This window comes from Cyanistes caeruleus, chromosome 4 (assembly GCF_971803275.1).
Source record: "Cyanistes caeruleus chromosome 4, bCyaCae1.hap1.1, whole genome shotgun sequence".
Taxonomy (NCBI): Eukaryota; Metazoa; Chordata; class Aves; order Passeriformes; family Paridae; genus Cyanistes; species Cyanistes caeruleus.
Window position 1 is genome coordinate 52009583 of NC_141704.1, and position 25728 is coordinate 52035310.

At 36.9% G+C, this 25728-nt stretch overlaps 1 protein-coding gene across 3 annotated transcripts in view; it reads left to right on the forward strand.

Annotated features, from left to right (window-relative positions):
• Positions 1–23748, forward strand: part of SCAF11 (SR-related CTD associated factor 11) — a 47281-nt gene extending 23533 nt beyond the window's left edge. For all 3 annotated transcript variants that reach the window (XM_086884634.1, XM_023931163.2, XM_086884635.1), the window contains exons 4-15: positions 2907–2984; positions 4668–4765; positions 5773–5840; positions 6468–6523; positions 8755–8861; positions 9292–9381; positions 10751–10857; positions 14637–17141; positions 19103–19446; positions 21872–22090; positions 22533–22652; positions 23003–23748. In XM_086884634.1, coding sequence (XP_086740760.1) covers positions 2907–2984; positions 4668–4765; positions 5773–5840; positions 6468–6523; positions 8755–8861; positions 9292–9381; positions 10751–10857; positions 14637–17141; positions 19103–19446; positions 21872–22090; positions 22533–22652; positions 23003–23131 — 3921 coding nt within the window. In that variant the 3' untranslated portion in view covers positions 23132–23748. The remainder of the gene's footprint in view (positions 1–2906; positions 2985–4667; positions 4766–5772; positions 5841–6467; positions 6524–8754; positions 8862–9291; positions 9382–10750; positions 10858–14636; positions 17142–19102; positions 19447–21871; positions 22091–22532; positions 22653–23002) is intronic.
• Positions 23749–25728: the final 1980 nt, after the last annotated feature.

Consider the following 25728-nt stretch of genomic DNA (forward strand, 5'->3'; position numbering starts at 1 on the left):
AGTACCAGGGCTGAGGTTCTAAAGATATTGATGATTACATTAAATACTGCATGTTTTGATTTTTAAAGCTATGGTAAAGAAAGATATTGTAAAAATCTGTGGTTCTTCTAAGGTTGTGATACATTTCACATACCTTCTCCCTTGCGCACAATAAAAGTGGTAGCTGCTCCTCAGACTTGTTCCATCTCAGCATCTTCTTTCTTGTTTTAAATGTTCTTCATCAAAAAGTACACAGTGTACATTCACTATTACTTACAGTGCTCCCTGAACAGAAACCTCAGAGGAGTGGAATTGCAACCTGCCTTTGATGAAAGAAGACTCAACACCTTTGTTACCTGAACCATGTTCTCAAAAAATGTGAGAGATGAGTTAAAGGCCGCCACTCCTCATAATTGCTTCTTGTAATGAATGTTGACTTTTCTTTACCTTTATGTAAAATAAAGTATAAATCCTGTCTTGCTCTTAGGAAAAGGGACAGGGGAAGAACTTTGGATTTTTTCTTCCAGTTTTTCCAACATTTTAAATGTTTACTTTAATTTGTAAGCAGACAGGTGAGAGCTGATGCATGCTTAGACAGAACTCCCTCAGGGTACCAAACAACTGTACTCCACCTGGGGACTGGGGGTGTGCAACCAAATGTCCTGAGTTTACTAGAATTTCTCTTGTGATAGTGTTGTCAGCTTACTGAAAATGCTAAGGCTACAAAAAGCAACTGAGTAGGAGTGGAAAGAGCATCTGTTGTTTCTGAACATATCTGAACCTAAAGGTAGTTTTTGACTCTTCCAGAATGTTTTCCTCCCTTTCTACTACTTTGTAAAACTTTAAGTTGTTAAACATTAGTTCAGGAGAACTGAACATTAAACATGTTTCTAGTGGGGTAAAAACAGTTGCTATTTGGATTGCTACTAGTAACACTCACTTTATTCATTGCAATGAAGTATCATAGAGTACTAATTTGCAGTGGCTTACACTTGGGAAGATCACTTGACGTTCATGTGTAAATTTAATGTTGCAAGAGGTTGTATTGGATAAACATTTCAGCTAAGGTAGATCCTGAAATGAGAGCAAAAATGTCTAATTACTTCCTCCTATCTATCTAGTACAATCTGGTCTATCTAAGAATGAAAGTATGTGCCTTGTTGTTTGCAGTGGATTCAGAAGCTACAGTGCATTGCATGCTATCAAATATCCTGATTGAACATTGCACTACTGTGTTACTGTGGGTTAGCTGTGCCTTGACTATAGGACAAAAACTTCATGATCTGAGTCCTTAGGGAGCTGGCTTAATTACCCAATATGCTTTTCTTATCCGGGGCCATGACACTGCAGAGAGCAATAATATCCCCCAAAAGAGGAAGTTTTTAGTTAGGCTAAAATGCCAGACATCAAAGAGGGTAGGTAATGGCTTTAACTTACTTTCTTGTTCAACAGCTTGTTCCTGAAGCTACCCCTGGGATTTGTTTGTTTGTTTGGTGGGTTTTGTTTTTTTAAAATCAGTCTTAATTTGGTTCTGTCTACTTTCAGTTGAAATCAGAAGCTCAGAAACTTTGTTAATACTCCATGTTTGGGGGCTGGTATGTGAAAATAGCAGTTGAACACTCTTTGAAACTGAGAAAAGAACAGAATTAACTGGAAAATTAGAAGCCCTGATGAAAAGACAGGAATGAGGTTAACCACTGAATTTTGGGGCAGAGTTCATATGCAGGTTTTTCTTAGCTGCTTATTCACTTGAAGTACTGCATCTTGTTTGAATAGATACTCTGTAACTCTCTAAATTGCAGAAATTGCATGCCTCTTCAGGGCATGCAGTTCATGTACTGGTCTTGTTCAGTGAATGAATTAGGGCTGGAGACCGAGTGTGTATTTTTGTTTTTTATTTTGTTTTACAAGTGTTGAACTGAGCCTCTGAAGGGCAATGAAATTAAGGTGCATGTGGGGGGTATAATGATAAAGCCCCCAAACAAAGAACAACCCCACCACCCCCCCACAAGCAAACAGGTCTGTAATTAAAAGGAATAAAGAGTTCTCTCACAGCAAAAGTTACTATCCAATGTGGATTTCTCTTAAAGCTGATTCACTACATGATCCACTTGGGTGGAGCTTCAGTTGAAATTTCCCATTTCCATGGTTAATAATGTGTTACTGTTCTCTGTGTGTGTGTGTTTAATCTGATGTAGTGCAGCCTCAATAAGAGAGCATTTAGGTGATCAGGGAAAAACAGTAAATTGCTATTTCCATCAAACAGTAGGGTAAAATAGCCTTCAGTTCCTTTTTCTTGAAAACTGGTTTGTAAAACTTCAGATGTGTTACAGTAGGAATCTGTTGTCTGCTGACTGCAGCAAAAGAGATGTGTTATAAACGCTGTTTGCTTTTGGCCTTACCAGTTTTATGTTGTGGAGGATATACAATGCAACACGCTTCCTGTTGAAAATAATATTAAGAAATAAAATGTTAGAACAATGCAAAATATAAAGTACATTTGCATATGGTTGGGCTTTTCAGTGTGTTATCAGCATTAGTCTTACATAGAATCCAAAGCAGTGTACAGCTACTAAGAAAAATGAGCTTTACTCCAGTCAAAATCAAGACACATTGGTATAAAATCAGTTACCTAAAAGGAATTAATAAACCAGAAAATGAGGGTAACTTGATGTAAAATGCTTTTCCTTTTTTAAACACAACTTCTGGGTTATGCTTTTGTTTCCTTTAGATTTTTCCTGAAAGAGCAATCTGTCTATATTAAACAAAATACTGAGTGTATGGATAATGTGTCCAAATGCATTCTTACTGTGAACAAGTTGGGATTTTGTGTGCTTCTGTACGATACTATAATAGCAAATAAAAGTGTAGAAAATGAAGGCTTCTCTTTGCTCATCAAGTTTGTAACAAGAAAAATCATTTTTCAGACACAGGCTTCATGTCCTATTGATCGCAGACCATTTCAAGCAGTGTGCAGGCTGGATGCATTGGATAAGCAGATAAAGGTATGTTCCAGGCTTATTAGCTCAAATAACTTCCATTGTAGGAACGTCCAAGTTATGCTGCAGCCTTTTATTCATATAAAATGAAATGTGTCATGTTACATAAGCTTTCCTAACAAAGTAATTGCTGCTTCAGTGTTTCTATTACATATTTGAAGCTAGGAATTATTCTTAATTATTTTTTCAGAGCAAGTATTTACCATAGTTATAATAATCATAAAGCTGCTGTTGCTACTTTCTAGTATCTTTGAGCATCTGTGATATATCCAAGAATAGAAGTACAGTAATTGGTCTCAAAGTGTTTTTCAAACTAGGTTTTGTAAACAACTGATATACCAATTATCATGCAATATTGCCTTTTTTTTTAGTTGAGAAAAATATTCTGTGTTCACAGCCTCCAATTCCCAGACAAAAACACATGAAGGCAAGGGGAATCAATTAATGTTAAACATTGTTCAACCCAAATCTGAATATTTTTCAGCTCTGAGTTCTTAAAAATACTGATATGGAGAGTAGTTTATCGAGTAGGAAAAAACCTCTTCTGATAGTTGATGCTAAAAATGCATATAGAAAGATACTGATAATTCCATGTATGATTTGGAATTTTTTTGATGAAGTTATGCTTATAAGTAGTTCATAAGCTGCTGGTCTTGCACTTTGTGACATTTAGAAAACAGGCTTCCATTATTCATTTCTTGTACTTCTTGAGGCCCAGAAAGTCACCTGTAAAGGAGCCATGCTGGCAACTAGAGATACTTCCTTCGCATAGAAAACTGTGCTTGCATATTTTGTCTTCTTTACTGCTGAAGAATCAAGGAAGCAGTTGAAATAGGATAAACTGAAGTTTACATTTGGAAAAGTGTAAAGGCTGTATCAAAATACAGTTTGAAAATTGTTCACAGAACTGCAGTGTAAACAGGTGGGCAGAGAACAGTATCCTTACCTGAGAAAGAGCCATGGGAGCTGTAGGAGTAGATGGAATGTGTACCAAGATATACAGACACAGTGGTCAGCATCATCAGTGGTGCTACCAGGAGATTGACAGCTTTCTCTTTGTGATATTCAGAATTAGAATGCTTATACATTATGGGGTTGCATAAAAAGGCAAATTTTGGAAATGAGGAACTACAAAGTTTCTAATGCAAATGATTGCAATGTAGCCATTTAAGCAACTTCACAGTGTGAAATAAAAGTTGTATTGTTCTCAGTGTTTTTGAAAAGTGGAAAAAACTCAGTATTGTATAAGATACAGTTGGGTGTTTTTTAATTCTGAGGAAGCATATTAAGTTGAGTGGTAGTTTACCAGTTTCCCAAGGTGAATCCTGTGTACTCTGAACAACCAGCTTAGATTGTAAAAACTTAACTTATGGATTCATGATGGAAACTAATGCACAGCTCTAAGACACTTGCCATGGCACTCTGAATTTTCAGGATTTTTTTGGTCCTGTGAACTTAGTATGCATCTCAGGCATTGTCAATAACATATCAAGGTGTAGATTTTTTCTATTTTATGAAAAACAAAAGAAAAGAATTCTCAAAACTGTGAAGTCAAAGAAGTAAGACTTGAAATGTTTTCTAGTCCTTCTGTTTGAGTTTAATTTCTGTATAGACCTGAAGAGACTTTGTATGAATTTAGCCCAAGTGTCATGACATTCTAGATTGGATTGACTCTATTTTACAACACAGGTTCAGGTTACAAAGCAGCTAAGGAGGAAGGAGGAAGAGGAAAATTGTGCCTGCAATAAGGAAACTTACAGCCATGTGAGGATGAGAAGTTTTGTGAGGTTGGTCATCTGTGTAACTTCAAGCATTTGAATTGGAATATTTGAAATGTTTAAAATCAACTGGTTTAACATGTATGGGATGAAAATTATGTAAAATTAATTTTATTTTAGAATAAGTTAGTTTTCACTAGTAGTAGTTTTATTTTTATCACTGCTGTAATTCCCTCTTGAATAGTTAAAATAGCAAGGAAGAAGTAAAGGGCAATATATTTCTTGCATTGAGCTCTGTGAAAGTTGCATTTTTCAAGCAATTGACAAATTTTACATTAATTTGAAGTATGGCTACATCAGATTTTAACAACATAAATATTTTTCTTTGTTTATCTAAACAAACTTGCACGTTATCATAAGCACTGGTAATGTTCCTCTTCTATAAAAAATAGTTCTAGTCAAAAACTGATTTTATTCTAGTAAGCTTGAGAGGGATCATTTCTGCTGTTATATGGAATTAGCATTTCTGTTTTGGTAAACTTTATCTTGTAACATTTGCTGCATTGTTACAGGGGAAGCTCAGGATTACGTAGATTAATTTGCTAAATATTGCTTATCTAAGGTCAGTGTTTAAAGGAATGTATGAAAAGTACAGAGTTCTTGAGGTTTGATGTGATCAGACTTCACTGCAGAAAAGATAACTGGAGGTAAATTACCTTTTTCAACTCATAAGAAAATAAGATTCACATTTTGAATCAACTCTGATATTCTTAGAAGGAAGCGTGTTTTAACACCTTTTTCACATGTTGCCGTGAAATCAAACAAAACTGAGCATTCTGATTTAATACAGGATATTAATTTTTGTGTAAATTGGTTTCCCTTTTTTTCTATCTAAGCTGTTTGAAGCACTGTGGCTTTTAATATATGGAAGATGATATTCACGATGCAAGTTCAGGTTTTAATAGCAGTTAGAACTTAGTTTATGTGCACAAAATAAAAATAACTTCAAATAGGAGAGGATTTTGTTTGCATGTGCCTAAAAACTGCTTTTTTAATGTATTTTTTTGATCTTGCAGAAGAGCTGTATGTCCAGACAGAGGGCCAATAACAGTAAAATTAAGCAGAATTGTGAAGAAAAAATACAGTAAGTTGCTATTTGCCAGAATTGCTGTGTTTTGTTAAGGAGCTCTAGAATATCTTTTCTTGATGAGCCAATTAAATTTTTTAGGATTGCTTACATTTTTATATAAAACCCAAGTTCCAAGTAGAGTAGAAGTGTGGAACTTCTAGAACAGAATTGCAGTATGTGAGACTCCTGTTTTTATATTACTGGAAAACTGCCTCTTCAATTTCATTCACAAGTCAAATGGATATGGTTTCAGCCTCAAGTAATTTTCTGCATCAGGCAGCTGGGAAACAGCTAATGACTAGCTTTTATTCATAGAAGTTTTTTTGGTGAGAGTTCAAACATAAGCAGCACTTAGCTGTTTTGGAGTTGCTATTCTGAGGGGCTTATTCAATAGAAGTTGTTTGGCAAGTTTTTTCATAACATAGGAAATATGAAGCAAATATCTGAAGAGGTAAAAACTACTTGGTATCTAAAAAGCTATTGTGAAGGTGCATGCATTTTCATTTTACTCAGTCTGTACGTAAACATTATAAATACACTCAAAATACACATTTTGTTAACCTCCCATTGCATTAATGATTTTGAACAATCAAGAACTAATATGCTAAAGTTAAGATGAAAGTTTTGTTCCTTGTTCCACAGGTAATATTTTGTATGACAAACAAAACAAGAAAACTTTCTCTGTGAAGATAAACAAGGTTGGTTCTGCTAATGAAACATTTGTAAATGCTTTCTTTCATTAGAGCATTTTTAAGACTACCTTCCTGCTTATTTTCCAGGTTAACTTCTATTTGTTAATTTTGGTATGATTCAAACTTTTTTATTTTGGCTGTTTTGGTCTTGAAGTAATTAGAATATAGTGCTAGGTTATATGAGCTTCTTTCTCAGATTTAAACTTAGTTTTATGGAGGTAAATATTTTTATTTAGATTAGGATGTTACATTATAAGATTCTAAACCCTGTTTTCATCCATCTTCACCGAAGGAAGATGGTTTCATCTACAAGCTGTCAGCCAAGCACCATTATATGAAGGTTTTTAATACTTTCAATAAAATACATAGACGTAATCAACCAAGCAATTTGTGTGAATCTGCCATAGACATTATGGTTTGCATCAAGTTGGGTTTTTTTAAATGTGATATTTCTGTCAAGAAGGTTTCTGTTTCCAGGTTTCTTGTTCATAAATCGTAGCCCATAAACACAGGATGACCAGATGCCAGATTTACAAGGAGCTGTAAAGGCTCTCTTGTTTGGTTTCTACCGTCCCTCCTTTCAAAAATACTGTGTCTCTGAGACACAAGTTCTTGATCAGTTCTTTCTTACTCATAGTTGTACCTGTAAGTGAATGTGCATGAATAAGTTTTAGGCCATAAATTTAATTCTGAAGTGTAAATGCCATCATTTGACATCCTTCAGTCTTACCTGAAATTTGACTATTTGTAGGAAAAGCTATGTTCAAGTCCCTGTTTTGGTTACTGCTTTGATTCATGTAGTATGGTGCATATCCTGTGTATTTTCAGCAGCTGATGGCCTGAGCTGTAACTTCTGCTCATTACACCATAGTTTTCAGGGATGTTGTTAGCTCCAGTTTCCCCATTCTAAGACAGGTATTTGGAAATTTGGGTTTCATTGCCCTGTAAACTTAAAGTACCTTTCACTTCACTGAAGGGATTTTGAACTGGAAAAATAGAGCTTAACAATAGATGTGCCACTAATGTGACTTCATGGTTGGGGAATGCTTTCATTTTCAGTTTCACTGATTTATGGTAAAGTGTTTAATAGCATTAATGTCTCAAATAGTAGCAAAAAAAGTGCATAAACAAGAATAGAACCATTAAAAACCTTCAGGAGGTGGCATGGGACTCAATTATCCAAGAAATGTTCAAAATTTAAAAGAAAGCCATAATATACTAGCAGCTACTTCATAAGGACATTTTTGGAACATCTGGATAGCTTTTTTAATTGGACGGGGAAAGGTTAATTTCAAAATTTGTATTATTCTTAAAGTAAAACTTAAACCCCACAGTGTTTTAGGCAAAATTTAAAATTTATATTTATAAAATGTATGTTTATTTATATTTATATGCTGATAAAACAGGGTATGTTCCCAACAAAAGCAGCTCTCCGTGCCAAAGTTTGATAGAGCATTTGGATAATGACTGCATATGGAGACATGTATTCTTATATATCCCACTACAAAGTTTATTTTTCGTTTTTCTGAATTGAAATTATGGGAGCATTCTAAATTCCTGTTTTAAATTACCAGTTACAGGGAATGAACAGGAAAGTTTTAGCCAGGTTTGAGGTGGTATGAGCCCTTCAGGTGCTGTGACAAAAATGGATCAGTGTGTGTTAGTGCGGGAAGAGTATCTGGAGGACTATTGATGGTTTGTTGTTGGGGTATAAATTGGTGGTGTTATCTTTTGAAGTGCCCCTGTGGGTGGGCCCAGTAACTAGGCACACCAGACAATCTTCAGTTCTGTAATCCTACCCGAGGGCAAAGGAGAATCCCAGCTACCCTCATTAGGTTCTCTTGCTACTTGAAACAAAACATTTGGTGAACTGCTGTGCAGGGCTGTGAAGGTGCTTGAGCTGTACTTACTGTGGAACTTTTAGGTAGCAGAATTGTGCAATAGTAATGATCAAGCTTATTTATTCATAATGCCTGTGTGGAGTATTAAAAATTTTGCTTTATATAAAATACGAAGTTTATCTGCAAAGAGCAGTTGTTGAAAATTTAGAGACTGAATAGAGAAAATTTGTTTGCTGTAACTGCAAATCTCTGCATATACCTATGGAGCAATTATGGTGTCTGCTTTTTATGAGCTAAAGACTTGATGACCTAATTTAATTTCAGTGCATATTCATGTATTTAGTGTTAATTATTTTATTTTGGGTGTCTTTAATTAATAATTTATTTTTTGTATAGCCCAGAAGACAGACCTGCTGGAATGAGTGCATCAGAACTAGTTTCTTCAGCACACTTCTGTCTGGTGGTAGCAGTGAAGAATCCTTTTTTAGCTGTAGAAATGACTGGTTAGTATGTACTAGTGCTTTGTATGAATGTTATTTGGATAATTTGGCCTAATTAAAAAAAATGTACTACATCTGTATGTTTTTGACAGTCTGTAAAATAGGAACTTTTTGCCATGCATGCAACAGAATTTATCTGTCAAGGATACAAAGTTTCTCCATCCTTCAACTCCCCAGCAGACACATTTCATCCTGTTTTCCATTCCATCTGCTTTATTTATTTAGGACTTCTTTTATGTTTGCTGCAACTGTGAAGAGGAACAGGAAAGTTTTAGCCAGGTTTTTCCTCTAAGCGATTACCAATGCATAATTTAATCATTACTGTTGAAAGTTCTAGTACACTTAAATTAAAGTCATTGGTAGGAGCAATTACTGAAATACAAAATTGTCCAAGTAACTTTTCATAACTTCTTGTATGAAATTTGTCTTTCAGTCCAGAATTCACAGAAGTCAATGCAGGGATCAGAAAGAAGAGACAAGAACTGGAATTGTCCTGTTCATCTGTGATTGCTAGAGTTGAAAGGTCTGTGTTTTGGATTCATAGTGCATCTTCATACTTCAAGTTTGGAGTTTGATTAATTTAAATTGCTCTTTAGAGAGAATATAATTTTCTTGAAACTAAATAGTGTTTGCATTTAACTTGTTAAATTTTTTGTGTATTTGCTGCTTGGTGTTTTTATGTCAACAGATTCTTTTCTGTCCTAATACTTTTTTGGTACTTGTGACAAGCATAGTAACTCCACAGACTTATGCATCTTAATATGTTACCTTTTCACAGAAATGTGAGTTTGAATATATTTTCTATTTGGAAGCTAATATTCAATGAACTTTTAAAATTATTTCTGTCTCTAGATATCAGACTATGCTTGCTTTAACATCAGTTTGATTCTGATTCCCCACACCACCCTGTACCCTACTTTAATGGGTTGGTTCTATCACTTCTTCTGTAATAATTTATGAAAAAATCCTGTTTACATCTAGAAACAGCTAATAGGAGTTGTATCGAGTGAAACAGAGAACATAAAATAATTCTATGGGGTTTTTTGTCAGAAAGCAGATGTGTGTTAAAACATGCCCTAAGGATATTTTTAAGAGTGTAAAGCAAAAATATAACTTAAAAAACAATATGAAATATTAAATATATAAAATATATAATATAAAAATAACTGATTTTAAAATAACACAATAAGAAATTAGTTCTTATTAGTTACTCTTACAGAGTTATATATCTCTTTGGTATAAAAACAAAGACTAAAGTTAAAATACCAAGTGAAGAGTTTTTTAATTATTATAAAAAATTGCATTTCTGATTAAAATAATAAATTTATTACATGTACATTTTCTTAGGAGAAGTTTCATTCCAACTCAGTGATAATGCAAAAATTGTAGATCTCTAGCTAATGAGCTCTGTTTTTGCCTAAGGTTTGCTGCGTGAGTCTGACCGAGTATATATTTCTTTTGTTTGTATAAAGAAAAAAAAAAGAGCCTTTTCTAAAAATCTCATGTAGACTATTTCTCATTTTTCTGCTGAAAAGGTTGCTGTTCTGATGAAGTACTAAATCAGCATTCAGACCCTTATTTCCAGTACTATTACCTACTACTTTGTTGACTCTTACTGCTCTATGTTTGACTTTCAAGAAAGCCAGATGCATATTGCTTTAACATAACATACCTTGTTCAAGCGGTTTTCATAGATTAGGCAGTAAAATTAACCTGAAATCAAATATGACAAGGAAAGTTTTGTTCACTGTCAGCTTTGTGTTTCTCTCCAGCTGTGATGAAGTTGAAAGGGTTGTAGTTGCCCAGTGTGTTTTGGTTTTGTGCATTGATTCCAAGACTTGCTGCAAACAGCTAAAACAACTAATGTTGCTGCTTTTGCTTTTACTTTGCAGTGTTCCTTTAATATCTTATGGAGCTGAAGCTGAGACCTTTCTTCTCACTTCTTCTGCAGTGGCTGGAAGAGTTCTTCCAACAAATATCAGGCCTTTGGAAAACTTTGGTAAACTTTTTTTTTGTAAGTTTTATTTATAGCTCATGTGGAGTATTGTTAAAATACGATTATTAGAAATCAGAGTTAGTTACACTTAACAGGGAAAAAAAAGTCTGTTTTGATGCAGCTTGGTACTATTTCAAAGTCAGCTACTTAATTTCTGAAATTAGAATACAGAATATGAATCATCTACCCCAAAGCTGGTATAACTTATTCTTTTGAAGATTAAATTAATAAGCATTTATTAACTTAATTCCATTTCTAATTGCAACATTTGTTCCGTTTATGCTCTTCTTTCTTGATTTGCCATTGTTCAAGGGTAAATCTTGTTTTGATGCATTATGAATGACATGTTTCAGGGGTATATTGTGCAGTGTGAGGAGCAAACTTTTCTGGCAGAGAAGACCATTAGTCAGGAAGCAGTGGAAATGTATGGATCTCTTTCAGTTTGCCTAAAAGCTCTACAGGGCAAAAGTGCTGGAGCTCTGTGGTCTGTCAGGAAAGCAGCAGAAGACAAGATATGGAAGGAATTGCTTTCCTCCAGTTATTTTAACAGCCTCTGTCTCTCTACTCAGCAAGAGCATAGTTTCTCTTCCAAACAGCTGCACAACTTCAAAGTAGTAGAAACAAAGGAATCCGATTTTTTAAGGCTAGACTTCATACCTTAACACCTTCTTTGGATTGGGAATCACGCCACTTTCACATGTCTAGTAGGCAGAGATAGGACAGATTTGGGTCTCCTGGCCTATGAAAATTGTGTGGAAGTAAATTACTGGAAGGAATTAAATAGCAGAAGGATCATGAAAAAGTTCCATTCATGTTCTTTATTATTTTTAAAGGTATGTATTTCACCTCCACATTTCCCAGTGAAAAATGGATAGGTTGCTTCCTCAGGTCTCTGATGTTTGGCAGTGCAATGGAACTGATTCTTAACCATTTTTCTTCTAGTAGTATACATGTTGACTCTCTGACTTTTGTACCTCTTGACTTCTCTGTCTACCTTTCTACTTCTGTAGTCAGGCTTTTTTGTTAGGATGCACCAGAAGCATTAAAAAATTATATTTAGAACAGAATTTTGTCAGTTGTCTTGATTAGAATTTTGATACTTGTACTGTGGACAAAGATTGAATTTTAAGTTTAGTGCTAACATGCTACAGTGTTTTAAGATTCAGAGTTTTAAGTCATCTTCACATTTTATTTATATACTTTCTGCTGATAAAGAGCATGCAGGAAGTAAGAGTCTTAAAATTTCCTAGTAAAACCAGGGGATGGTGGATATGAAGGTGTCCCTTGAGGATTTTAGTCATTATCTGTTAAGTGAGTGTTCCTTCTCCATTCAGTTTTTATATAGTATCTGGGTAAGAGGATGGCATGCATAAGAAAAGGTGAAGACAAAGGTAAAGAGAACCCTAATTGAATACTGTTAGAGATGCATGGCAGAGATATCTATATATATATAGATATAAGGAAACTGACTTTTTGAAAAGGTGGAGAAAAGGAGAATGAAGAAAATAGATGCATTTAAAAAACGGTGCAAACTGGTTCTTGCATTTTTTACTAAATTGGGCCCAAAACATCATAGCATAACCATTTTTTGTTTTCTTTTTACACTTGTCTCTTAGGTGTGGCTTGTGGTCCCAACTAAAGTATACAGTTTTGCATCAGAGTAACAGCTGACAGTAGCTTCCAGGGTTGTACAAGGAGGCACACAAATATCAATGATGACCAGATAACTGTAGTGTCTGAATCGTCCCTGTAACTGCTGCACTTTTAGTAGTCTGTTACCATTAAATAGTCTTTTTTACTAACTTGATCTGAAAATGCATTAGTGAATCTACAAATACCACTATGATTTATGCTGGCATTATGCAGGTTTTATGTGATTAAAATATTTTTCAATAAAGAGTGAGCTGAAATATATTTTATTTGGTCCAAGTCCAAAGCTTGTGAAGCTTTTCTGTTAACATTTTACAAATAGGGCATGCTAAAAGGGGTTTGTGCTTCACATGTAGATTTTTGAATGTGTTGGAAAACTAACTCGCCTTTTAATTCTGTCCAGATTCCCATATTCAACTTGTTTTCTACTGGTTATTTTTTTATTATTATTATTATTGCAAGATGATTTCTTATCCCTTGAAGAAAATTATCACATATATTAAAACCTGAAATGTCATGTAACATCTGACTTGATTTCCTGGCTATTGCGATAGGTTGGAAGACATAATTAGTCAGAGATAGCCACCTGTTGCTGAGTAAGTGCTGCTTAACCACTGTAAAGTCACTTTGTAACAAAATGATTGGTGTTAGAGTAGATACCCAAAATAGTGTCAGTCTCCTGAAATTCCTTTGGAAGTTCTTTACGATCATGGTATTTTCTTTTAAATACATGGTACTTTCTATACAGTTGATTTTGGTTTTCGTTTTCTCAAATGGTTATTCGATCATTGGGCATGCAAAACCCAGAATCACTACGTTTTTCTTTTTGTGTTTAAACAAATTATTGTGTGTTTGCAAGGAAGGTCAGAGGCTGTGATTATAGTCCTTAAAGGCTAGCGAGGTGGTTATGGAATTCATTCTCTGCGATTAATGTTTGCATTTGATACAGTGATAGGTTTTTTGTTCTGTTAACAAAGCAGTAAGTTGTAGAAAGAGGCTTTTTTTGCTGTTACTTTTCTCATTCCAATCTTGCTTTTATAAAATCTGTTTGTGAATACATTAGACAAATATTTTAGTGTAGCAAAAGCATGGGAAATAATGTACAGAGTTAAAATCACATGTTTGTGATGTGAGAGATTGAAAAATCTGTAGCAATTAATCTTTCTTAGTTTGCACTATTCATGTATGAAATTGAAGCTGTAAAAGAATTCATTTAAACACCACATTCTTGATGCTTCCTGAAATCTACACAAAGTGTGAAACAAATTAATGTACATCCCAAGAAATTAATTTAGTTCTGAAGTATTACATTCAAGTACATTTAGTTAATTATCATTAATCTTTAATTTCTGAGCTGTCCACCAGAAGCTTTTGTAGGTACTGGCAGTGCAGTTTTCCCTGTGCAGTGAATATAACCCTTAGCTTCCCTACCAGGACTTTTGTCGAATGGTAGATGGCATGAAATAAATTAGTGCAGTATCAACACAAGAGCTGAGCTGCTTGCTAGGTGTGCCTTAGTCATTCTTTGTAGAGCTTTTATTTTTTTGATGCAGTGTAGTCTGCAGGCACCTTGGGTGTCTTGTGGCAGAGTTTAAGTTCAGTTTGTCCTATAACTGGTGAATAAGTTGGCACTGTCACTGCTGTGTCTGATTAACTGCTGTGCATGTGATCATCCACTGATGGCCATTGGAAAATGTCCCTTTCTCTAGTACTGAGCTTCACTATCATCTGGCCTGTGGTACAGAGTGACAGGAACTGCTATATGCTGACAGTGTTGTGTGGTTAATTCATTACTTTTCTAACAGCTTAAATGCTGACTGTCTTTGAGCAGCCGTGTCAATAACAGTTTCACTGTGCATGCTATCACTGTCCATGTAGCCAGGCTAGCACTGCTTCTAAAGTGTGTGCTCAGATGTCTGATGTGTCACTTTACCTTGTTTCTGTTCTTTAAAACAACCAGTTTCCATTTAAAAAAGGAAAAAAACCTGTGGCAGTATTTCATAATAATCTTAAATTGTATTATTTGAGGATATCTGTTGATACCTGTTACACTGCTGAAGGCCCTTTTATGTTCTGAAATATGTTCAGATAAATGGTTATTATCAAATCCTAATGTCTTCTGTTTCTATTAGAATCTTTAGGCAAAGGATATGCTGTTGCGTGTACCCAAGAAGGAGAAGAGAAAAAGGAAGCTTCTGGTTCATCTGGCACTAGAGGAAGTAGGAGGAAATCAGTTACTACTACTCCTACAAGAAGGTCTGCACGAAACAGCAAAAACGAGCCTCTGAGTCAGTCTCGGAGCTCCCCTCGATCAAGCGGTTCTGCTTGCAGTGCCCCTGGTAGCAATAACTCATCTCTGAGTAAAACCCACTCAGAAGCAGGGAATGCTCCTCCAAAGCGCAAGTCTAAAAGAGCAGTTAAACAACAAACACCTGCAGTTAAAAAGAAACTGAGAAGTTCTGCACGTTCTGAAAAATCACCCCGTGACTCAGTGGAAGATGATGACATTGCTGAGCCTGAAGCAGGCCTAACTTTAGATAAAGACCACCAGTCAGATAATGAGAGCAGTAATGCAAGCTTCTCACAGAAGAATAATGTAGAAACAGAGTCTGCTAATGGATTGGAAAGCTGCAGTGAGCATGCAGAAATTGAGGAAACTACAGGAGAATGTGGTAGAGATGAAGATACTTCAGGCAATGCAGATGTAAGTTTTTCTCTCCAAGAACCCCCAGTACTAACTTCAGGAAGTGAAAGTCAGGAATTTGAAGTAAAAGATGTTACAGAAGAAAATGTAGATCTTGCCAATCAGGATGATTGTGAAAATACTCTTGAACAAGTGGAAACAGTAGCTAGTCCCAAAGATGATGTATACAACCATGCGACTTCTGAAAAAGTAGATCAAACATCATGTAGTCCTCAGAAAGAATTAATGGAGAACACAGAAACTTTGACAAAAGTAGATCAACCTATAGCTAGTCCAGAAAATGAATTGTTGGAACATCTGGAACCTTTGGGAAAAGATCAGCCATTAGAGAGCCCTGGAAGTGAATTGCCTGAGCGTCCTGAAGCCATGGAAATGGATAATTCTGAGACTCAGCTAAAGCCAGTAGTAGACTGTGCAAATACAAGTGCAAGTCCTGTTCAAAATGAAGAACCAGATGCATTAATACACAGTATTTCTATAGACGCTGCATCAGAACAACCCTTAAAAGAGAATACCATTTCAGAAAGTGAAGAGGGTGGAACTTCAGAGTCACCCCTGGTAAATGCTGAACATAAACATTTTGGTGAAGATAACAATGAAATGATACCAATGGACTGTGACTCATTTTGCAGTGACCAGAATGAACCTAAGATTGAACAATTACCACCACCTGAAAGTACAGAGCAAGAAAAAGTGAACACCTTGCAGTGTGATGTGGGAAACTCTGCATCAGGTTCTGATGAAAAAGATGAAACTGTTCCTCAAGAAAGAGAGTGCCAGCCGGAGGTCAGAAAAGAGAAAAAGTCTCGAACTAGAAGATCTAGATTTCACTCTCCATCAACAACTTGGTCTCCTTCTGGGAGAGAGGGCAGGAAATCTCAATCACCATCCCCTAAAAGGGAGACAACTGGAGACAGGAGCTCACGATCACCCAAGAAGGTTGCTGTGAGGGAGGGAAGGAGATCCATGTCTTGTTCTCCAAAGAGAGACACACACAGAGATGAGAAAAAAACACCATCTCGATCTCCCAAGAGGGAAACTGTCAGGGAAAGCAGGAGATCATCTTCCCGATCAAGAACTAAGGATTCGTCTCCAAGGCGAAAATCCAGGTCTCGAAGCAGTGATAGAGATAATCAAAGAAGAGATCGTGACAGAGAAAGAAGAAATAGGAGGTGGTCTAGGTCCCAGTCACGCTCTAGATCAAGGTCACGATCTAGGACTAGAAATAAAAGTTCCTCATTCTCTAGAAATGAGAGGGAAAGTCATTCACCTCGATGGAAAGAGAGATGGGCAAATGACAGCTGGAAGAGTCCCAGAGGAAACGATCGATACAGGAGAAGTGATCAAGAGAAACAGAATGAAACTCTTAAAAAAGAGAAAGACAGTAATACAGAAAAAAGCAATGAAGATCAATGTTCTTCAGATAAGCAGAGGAATGATTGTCCAGACTGGGTAATGGAGAGGATAAACTCTGTTCCTGAAGTCAGGAACAGAGAGAGAGAGAACCCACATTGGGAAGAGGGCAGGCACGATAACGCAGGACAGTCTTGGAATAAAAACTTTGGTTCAGGTTGGATTCCGAATCGAGGGAGAGGTCAGCGTGGCCGAGGTGGCCGTGGCCGAAGTGGTTTCATGTATGGAGACCAGAGTGAAAATCACTGGCAAAACAGAAAACCTCTCTCAGGGAACTCAAATGGTTCTGGGAATGAAGCTTCAAGGTTCTCAGAACAGCAGCCATACAAGCGTAAGAATGAACAAGAGTATTCATTTGATACACCCGCTGACAGGTCTGGGTGGACATCTGCATCCAGCTGGGCTGTGAGGAAGACTTTGCCTGCTGATGTGCAGAATTATTATTCGAGAAGGGGACGCAATTCATCAAGCCCACAGTCTGGATGGGGAATGAGACAAGAGGAGGAGACACCTGAACAAGGTATTAATGGTTTTGAAATATAATTGTCTAATCACAGATGCAGTAGCTGAACAAAATCCTGTCACATTGCCCCGTGATCTGATCTGCAGATTAATTCTTTAAAAATCAGTTTGGGGTGAATCCATACTCTTTTTGCAATATGGAGGAATAAAGGTGTGGAGTTCGGTGATTTCTTGTAATTTGATGGCTTCTTGGTTTTGCGTAAAGTCCAAATTTGGGTTTAAGGACTGAGCATGTGAAGAATGCTGCTGAAGTAAATTGTTTTGGCTGAAGTAAAGGCATATCTTCATGGTTACTCTTAGCATCTGCACAACTTTAAGAAGACTAATTCATTTCAAAAATACATGAATTTGCCTGTGCAGACCTACACAGCAGATTTTAGAGATGACAACGCAGCTTGTTGAAATTTATCTTGCTCCTAGATAAGCATAGTCCTGTTTAAATGCTTTTAAAAAATCTAGGGTTATTTATAAGTACAAAACCAGTGCGTTTACTGTATTTCAGTATTAAAATTCCTCTAAAATGTCAATATAAATCTAAAGCAGGTTTTGAGGGGTTTTTATATCTAAAAGACAACTACCCTGACCGAAATAAACTTTTTGGTAGAAAGTAAGTTAACTGAACTGTGGATGAGATTGATTCTGAATAGTTAAGAAGTCATCCACAGGTTATTAATGCCCTGATTAATAATCATGAAAGATAGATGTGAATTGAATTCAAGAACTATGAAATCCATTTCTGAAGACAACCACACTTGCACTCTTGCACTCTCTCCTTTTTTTGCCTTTCATTTTATCCATTTTCATCCCAAATGCCAGCAGTTTTCTCCATCTTCTGAGAGAGAACGGCATCAGTGGCTTCCTAGTTTTGAGGCAACATTGTCACTCTTCTAACTGTAACTGAAAGCATTTTGTGATTCAAAGACTTATTCATATAGTTCAGGAACAATCATGCTGTTATTCACTTTTGGAACCTGAATTCAGCTGATAATAGTAAAACAGTCTCTCATAACTGGATAAAACAGGCTAGGTTGCCATCATGACATGGTCCTCTAGGGCAACCTGCTTTTCCTGACCCTGCTTGAGCAGGGAGGCTGGACCAGGGAGTCTCAGTAGGTTCCTTCTAACCTCAGTGATTCTGTTACCCCATTACCTTTACAAATGAGGTTTTGGGCTGACATGTAAGGCTTTAGATTATGATCCCTGTGAATTAGATGACAGGACTCCTCAAGGAAGGAATTCTAAGGAAGGACATCTAAATTGTAGCTTGCTTATCAATCATTTTTCCAAACTAATTAATTGACTTCTGGAAGGCTTGCTGCTTATGTCTGGATTTTAACTTTTTGGCTTCTGTTGAAGAGAAGAAGGGATATCAAAGTAATTTAAGAAGTGCTACCTACTACTCCAAGAGGTTATTTTTACTTCTAGGTTTTACCTGTTATACTATTAAGGGGGTTTAGAACAACTCTTTCCTAAAATAAATATCTCTTCAATGGTTTGAGGATAACTTATTTCTCAGTGTGAAAAATCCCAACAGAGTATTTCTGTAATTACCAGAATTGTACAGTGAGTCTGGAGCAGAGACTTTCTGATGTAGTTATGAGTGACTAACCTTCTGCAATTGCAGAACTGGGTAAATTATGTTCTCTTCCTGCTCTTTGGTGAAAAATTGTAGTTTCATTGTGATGAAATAATTATTGGCTATGTTATGGGAACAAGTAGAGAAAACAAATTCACAACATAGGCTTTCATAGTAACCTGAACTTTTTAAACCTGGAAGCCTGCATTTGGTTTCATGGCATGTACATTGGTGAGTGCCATGCAATATCTTGAAAATACTCAGGTTATAGAAAGCTTTTTGATAATCCATCTTTAATTAAGAGTTTAGACACCTGGCTGCTCTTTTGCTTTATTAAGTACAGAATTTCTTCTTGATATACTGTCTGGTTTTTGTTTTGGCAGATCCAAACCTGAAAGACCAAGGCAACCAGCAAAGTGATGGTTCTCAGTTACCAATAAATATGATGCAGCAACAAATGAATGTAATGCCACAAGTGAATGCACAGCACCAACCTATGAATATCTTCCCGTATCCAGTGGGTGTCCATCCTCCCCTGATGAATATGCAACGAAATCCTTTCAACATCCACCCTCCAATGCCCATGCATCTCCCTACCGGAGTGCCTCTCATACAGGTAGCTGCTCCCACAAATATTTCTCAGGGATTACCTCCGCCTCCACCTCCACCCCCACCATCTCAACAAGTCAACTACATTGCTTCACAGCAAGATGGAAAACAATTGCAGGTATGCTTTATCAGAAGCCATGGCAAGAACAGTAGTGAAATAAGACCCGTTAAGGATTTTTTATCTTGAATACCATAAATTTATACTTGCAGTTTCTTTCTCTCTTGCCTGTTTTCTTCCACCCTGTATCAAATTTGAAGTGGAAGCATCCATGAGCATATGGGTTGTTTAGAGACTGTAGCTTTTAAATAATAACATAAAACATCATAACTGTGTTTCTGTGGTAATGGAACACTGAAAAATTTCATCAGTGTTGTCCATTATCTTTTCTATCTTAGAAGTGAACTGCTTCCAAAACTAAATTTTGCCCTTCCAAACCTGATTTTAAAGCATTTTAGGAAATGCATGAATACCCTTTCAGCAGCATGCAGGAAGTGATCTAAACTCCTGTGTTGCAGTTCTCATTCTGTGGGGGTCTTATCAACAGAGGAAAATTGCCAAGTACTGCATGGCACTCATTTGTTCCACACTTCCATTCTCCAGCTGTCACCATCTCAGTGGCTTCCCCACACATGTTTTTTATTCTGTTTAATCTTTTGAGTCTTTTTATTACTAATTTCTGAGGCCTCTTCAGTGTTTTTTACTTCCCTCTTCTTACCTGACTCTCCTGGTTTTGCATACCCTGTTTGAGACCTAACTCCCACTTTATTTCTCCAGTTTCAAAAAGACTCTTCCATGCTTAGGGCAGGTCAGACCATCTTTTAAGGACTCTCAAGATACCTTTAAAACAATTCTGGTGTATGTGAGCTCCTCCTGTAGTTAGCTGTTTATATTAAGAGCTTTTGTATCAAGGAAAGGTGTGAACAACTTGGAGGAGAACCCGTGGTGCTACAAGAAGGTGTAATGCTACATTTATGATAAGTATAGGGCTCTTCAGGAGTTGACTAGGGTTTGTGCTTTTCTTTTGCTGCTGCTTGTTCTAACCTAAACCACTTTCCCCTACATTCCAGGTTGAAAAAGTGAACAAACGATTTCTAGCCCTCTGTTTTCTTGCATCATCTCTAAAGATCTGAAGTGAACTGATAAATGGCCTACATTGTTCTCACTTTTCACTGCTGTCATCTGCTCATATTCATTAACTCAGAACAAGGGGAGTTGAGTGCTGTGGGAAATACTGAGTGGGATTACAGGCCATGTGAAATACACTGCAAAGTAAACCAACAATGTAGTGCTGGAACTAAAACCCTGGTAGATTGCTTATTAATTTAATTAATTCCTCCTGTCTTTATTAAAATATTTTCACAATTGGAAATCCAGTAGATTTAACTTCCAAAAATGTAAGAAGACACAACATAGGCTTCAGACCTCTGAAATGAGTATCTAATGCAGTAATAAATATGTTACTGTAAAGATTGTGTATTGCTGCAAAATGCAGTTACCTGTTGTAAAGCCCATGTTGCACTTGTTCTTACCTGCTTCTGTGGACTGGTGTCCATGAACCTGAATGCTCTTGCAGCTGCTGCTGCTTTTTCTTTGAGCTTTCATTCAACAAGCCCTCAGTAGCACAATAGAAATGACTGAGTACTGCAGGACACCACCTGTCCTTCCCGTTGAAAGGAAAATGAAGAGAGCATACTGGTGAGCGTCAGCATGCTGATTATAACAGTTCCATTTCTCTGTCCTCTCCAGAGAGCTCAGCTCCATTTCATTATTTTCCATTTAGATAAATGCAGATGTGTAAAGAGTAATGGTGATGACCTGCAAAAAAGCAGTGTTTAGAGAAGCCTGCCAGAAACATGTCAGGAGGATGTTCTGGGATTTTTCTAAAAATGGCTTCTATCTGAAGTCTGAGAGCTACTTAATTTCTCAATTCCAAAGTATGTATAGTGTCTTTTGGTTATGTCTGGAAATGGCCAGAAAGTGGCTTTTTCTGAAAAACAGATCCTGGTACTTCAGACAATGTTTCATCTCTTGCCTGTGTATTTATATGTGCAAGTTCAAGCTGATAACAAACATGAAAATAGATCTTTTCAAAGCAGCATCATTATGATGCAGGAATGCAAGTAAATGGCTTTGTGTACCTTTTGGTTGTGTTTTTAGGTGCTGATTTTTTTTAGAAAATGTTTACTTATCACAGTTCTGTTTTGTAAATCAGATTGATTCTGCAGCCATAAACTTCCTTCCCCATGTACTACCACCCCTGGTGCCGGTTTGCAGGTTATTTGATTTCTGGGATCAGAGCTAGAAAATGGCAGCCATTTTGGTGACATGGAAGATGCTTTACTTCTCAAGCTTTTCTTTTTGTTTTTTTCTTTGAGTAGATCTAATGTAATGTGTGTACCTTCCATAAACATGGGCAGTGTGGAAATTAGGTGATGAACCAAAGCATGTGGTATTTGTGCTTGTTCTAGAGCAGCTGAGACTCCTAGAAAGGCACATTGCCATACAGAATGACGTATTAACTACCGGTAACTTTTTAAAACAGGGTATTCCAAATGCTTCTCATGTAAGTAACAGCATGAGTGCTCCAGCTTTGCCTGCTCCAGCAGCAGTCCTGGGAAACATGGGAACAGTTCAGGGACCAAATTCGGGTAATGCAACGTCATCAGGTCACATGAAGAGCTCTAATGCAGCTGTAAAATTGGGAGAAAACAAAGCAAGCGTAACAGTGGAAGCCAGTGCAGATAGCTCAAAGAAGGACCAGGCAAGTTCAAAGTTCAGCATGTATTTATATATACACTGTTTTTATATTTACATTAAAACATAGACATTTTAATTTTTTATATGAATGCATTTTGATGTACTGAAAAATAGCAAGTTATGACAATAACCCTTCAGTGTAACATACTCCATACCATCATGTATGTAATACTTTTGTGGCAGTCAGAGGACACAGATTAGCCTCTGACTCTTTAATGTAGTCATCTTTAAAGCAGCACTGTTACAAATATTACTTGAATTGCTGTGGGAAAATGTTCTGTTCTTAGAGCACAGCAGCTCCCCTGAGAGCTGAAATGTGGGGGGGAGCAGGGGTGGGGGTGGTTTTCTAATCTTCTGTACAATCTTTTTCCTCTAAAGTTTTAATTTGTGATTGATAAAGATACATAGGCAGCGAAATATAACGCTCAAGTTTGTTTTCTCTTCAGAAATTGTTAATTCAAGAAAAAGCAGCACAAGAGGTCAAGCTCGCGATTAAACCTTTCTACCAAAACAAAGATATCACTAAGGAGGAATACAAAGAAATTGTGCGGAAAGCTGTAGATAAAGTAAGTTGGTCCAGTAATCCAAGCTGCACACATTTCACCTGGAGCAAGCTTTGGGGTGGGTTTGTCATTATTGTGGGAAAGGGGGAAGATGGAGAAGCAAGAATACCTTTCTTCTTTCTCCATCCACAAGAGCTTTCTTTGGCTTCTCAGAACAGAATCTGGTTATTGTGTGGAAAAGTTGAATGGGAATTCAGAAGTACTTGGGAAGCAATCGGAAAGTATTATGACTTTTAAAATATGTTTTACCTGGGATGGAAGAATCACAAGTGTCAGGAGATAAATGAATAATGTGGGACTGTGGCAAATCAATGGAAATGTTTCAAGCGTTTTTGTTCTTTAAACTGTTGCAGGTTTGTCATAGCAAGAGTGGAGAAGTTAATTCTGCAAAAGTGGCAAATCTAGTGAAAGCGTATGTAGACAAATACAAGCATTCACGGAAGAAAAATCCTGAAGAGGCAGCCTCCTGTGAAAGGAAATAGAATATGTTTTCATTTTTTAGTTTTATTCTATCTGCAAAGTGCAATTTCAATGTGAACTGTTAACTGAAAATTGTACATGACAGTGATTTGAATTTGGTTTTGATAAAATTATTTTTCAAGGTAGTGTATAATGTTTTGTTCTAAAGAAATATAGATCTTCAGGGCAACTTCTTTATTCCTTTTTAAAACAGATTTCTAAAAAGAATAAAGGTGTAAAGAAGAATCATTAGGAATGTACGATTGTGTGGATACTTAGATGTACAGCATTTTGACTTGAATAAGAGAGTGCATTAACTTAGAACCTTTGAGTACGTTGGGTTTGGAACAGGTATGTACAGTACATGTGATCAGTCAGATTAAAGTAAAATTTTTCTTTTGATTGCTCCCTAATTATAGCAAAGGTGAAATAATTAATTGCCTTGACAAATATTTCTAGTGTTAACTGGACAGGCTGAATGCAGGGGTCACAATGTGTATATTAAAAAAGCACATAGAGTTGTCTGAACACAACTGTTTAGATTTCAAAAAGAAAAGTCATAAACAGTAAAATGTGGTGCCCAAAAGCATGGGTGCTGCACAGCTGTTGTAACACCAAATAAAAATTATGCTGCTTGGTATTGTTTGTGATGTTTTTCAATTTGTTTCAAGATAGTGGGATAACTTGAATAATTTTTATGTGTTGAAAGCCCTCAATCACCACACACTGCTAACCTCAGCTCAGGTTGTGCCCTTAGGCTAGCAGGAAATTAGTGTACTAAATCTAGCTCAGAAACAGAGAAGTTTCTTCTTCAAGTAAAATCAAGAAAGCTGGAATTTATTGTTAGGTTCCTGGTTGACCAGAGACTGCCAGTTGTGCCAGTCTCAGTTGCATAATAGCTTTCTCCATTAGTTAGGGACTGCGGCATGAATCACCAGACTGGTATTGGTGAGCCTGTGCCACCGGAAGCCAAGTGTGTTCCTGCTTCCCTGAGCCCTGGGGAGAGTTATTAGATGTACCACAGGCATTCTAAAAACAGCTGTGGGGTCACTGGGTGTGCCTGGGAAAAGCTGACACCTCAGGTAAGAGCAGTTTTACTGAGGCAGCAGCAGGGAGGGTTGATGAAATACTGAGATCACCATGTGCTCCTTAGCGAAAGAACAGCTTGAGATCCCTCTCAAAGGAGCCTTGCTCTGATTTGTTCCCTTACTCTTATACAGTTTTATTAAAATCTTGTCACACAACCCTCCAGTCATGCTGTGCCATAACAGCCTTTGGTGTTGGCTCAGCCTGGCTTCCACTCCAGCCCAAAGCCTCCTGGCCCAGAAGCAGGAATAAAACATTTTAACAGAAAGCATCAGTTGATTTTTCTGAGAAATTTATCTTTGTAGCAAGTAGTTCCCAAATTACCTGGTTTTGGCAGAAAACAGTAAGTAACTTTTTCAGAAGCCTGAGGATGACATAAGGGATATCCACCCCTGTGTAACACACACGTAGGGTAGAGAGAGAGGTGTAAAAACGTGATGTTTGCCACAACAGTTGATTGCTTGGTTTTAACTATAACTTTCTGCAGACTTAATGAAGCATTTGATTGTCTATATTTATTTTTGTGTGCCTAAATACAAATGCTATGTAAATTAGAAACAGATATAATACATTTTCTACAGTCAAGTCAGGTTTTAGACTTTTCAGTATACTCAGTTTTACACTATGATAGCAATTTGTAAGATCTCTTGAACTATTTTAAGCTAAAATTGGTTAGCACTTTTTGAAAAATGTAGCAAATTGCTATGTGTATCCTGGTTTATCACGCCATGCGTACTTTATTACATTTTCCTTCTCTGAATTTTTGGATTTTAATCACTTTTTGTATCTTGTTCTAGTCTATACAGTTGAGCCTTGCTATAAAGCTCCTTTCAGGAGTAAGATAAGTGTTTCAAGGGGCTTTTTTTCCTCTTTTGGAAGAGAGGTGGAAATTGGAGGAGGTGGAAAGAAACAAGGGAGGATTTGAATTGGGAGAAGGGAGGGGTCATTAGTTTCTTGTTTTGCAGCTGCTGGGTGGAAGAGAAGCTGTCACTGGCTGCCACGTTGTTGGGGCAGTGACTATAGTGATGCTCCACTGTATTTTAAAACCTAACGCAGAATAGAAGATAGAGTAGAATGTGATCAGTAACTTTATTTTTTACAATTAAATACTTCAGAATTTATCAGAAAATATGCAGTTTGTTACAATTTCTATGTTGAATTAAAGAAATGCATTGCCTTAATCTGTAGACTCTGCTCCTGTTTCTCCTGAAAAGCAGCGAGGTCTCTGCTGGTGCAGCTGCCTGAGAAGGGGAGCAATCTCGGAGTCCTGGTTGTGTTCCCATAGAATGGAAGGTGTAGTTCTGTTTATTGAAACACCTTCTACTGAAACGTCCCAACGTGCACCAGCTCTGAGGGCAGAGGTGGGGAGCTGAGCCCCCGTGCTGCCTTCAGGGTAGTGGTGATTCCTTCAATCCAAACTGCCTTGTGGAAAACAATTACTGAAGTGTACCTTCTGTGAACTTATGCAAATCAAAAGGTTTTTCCTTGCACCCCTTCCTCTTTCTCACTGTGCATGCTGCTTGAATGTCTCATT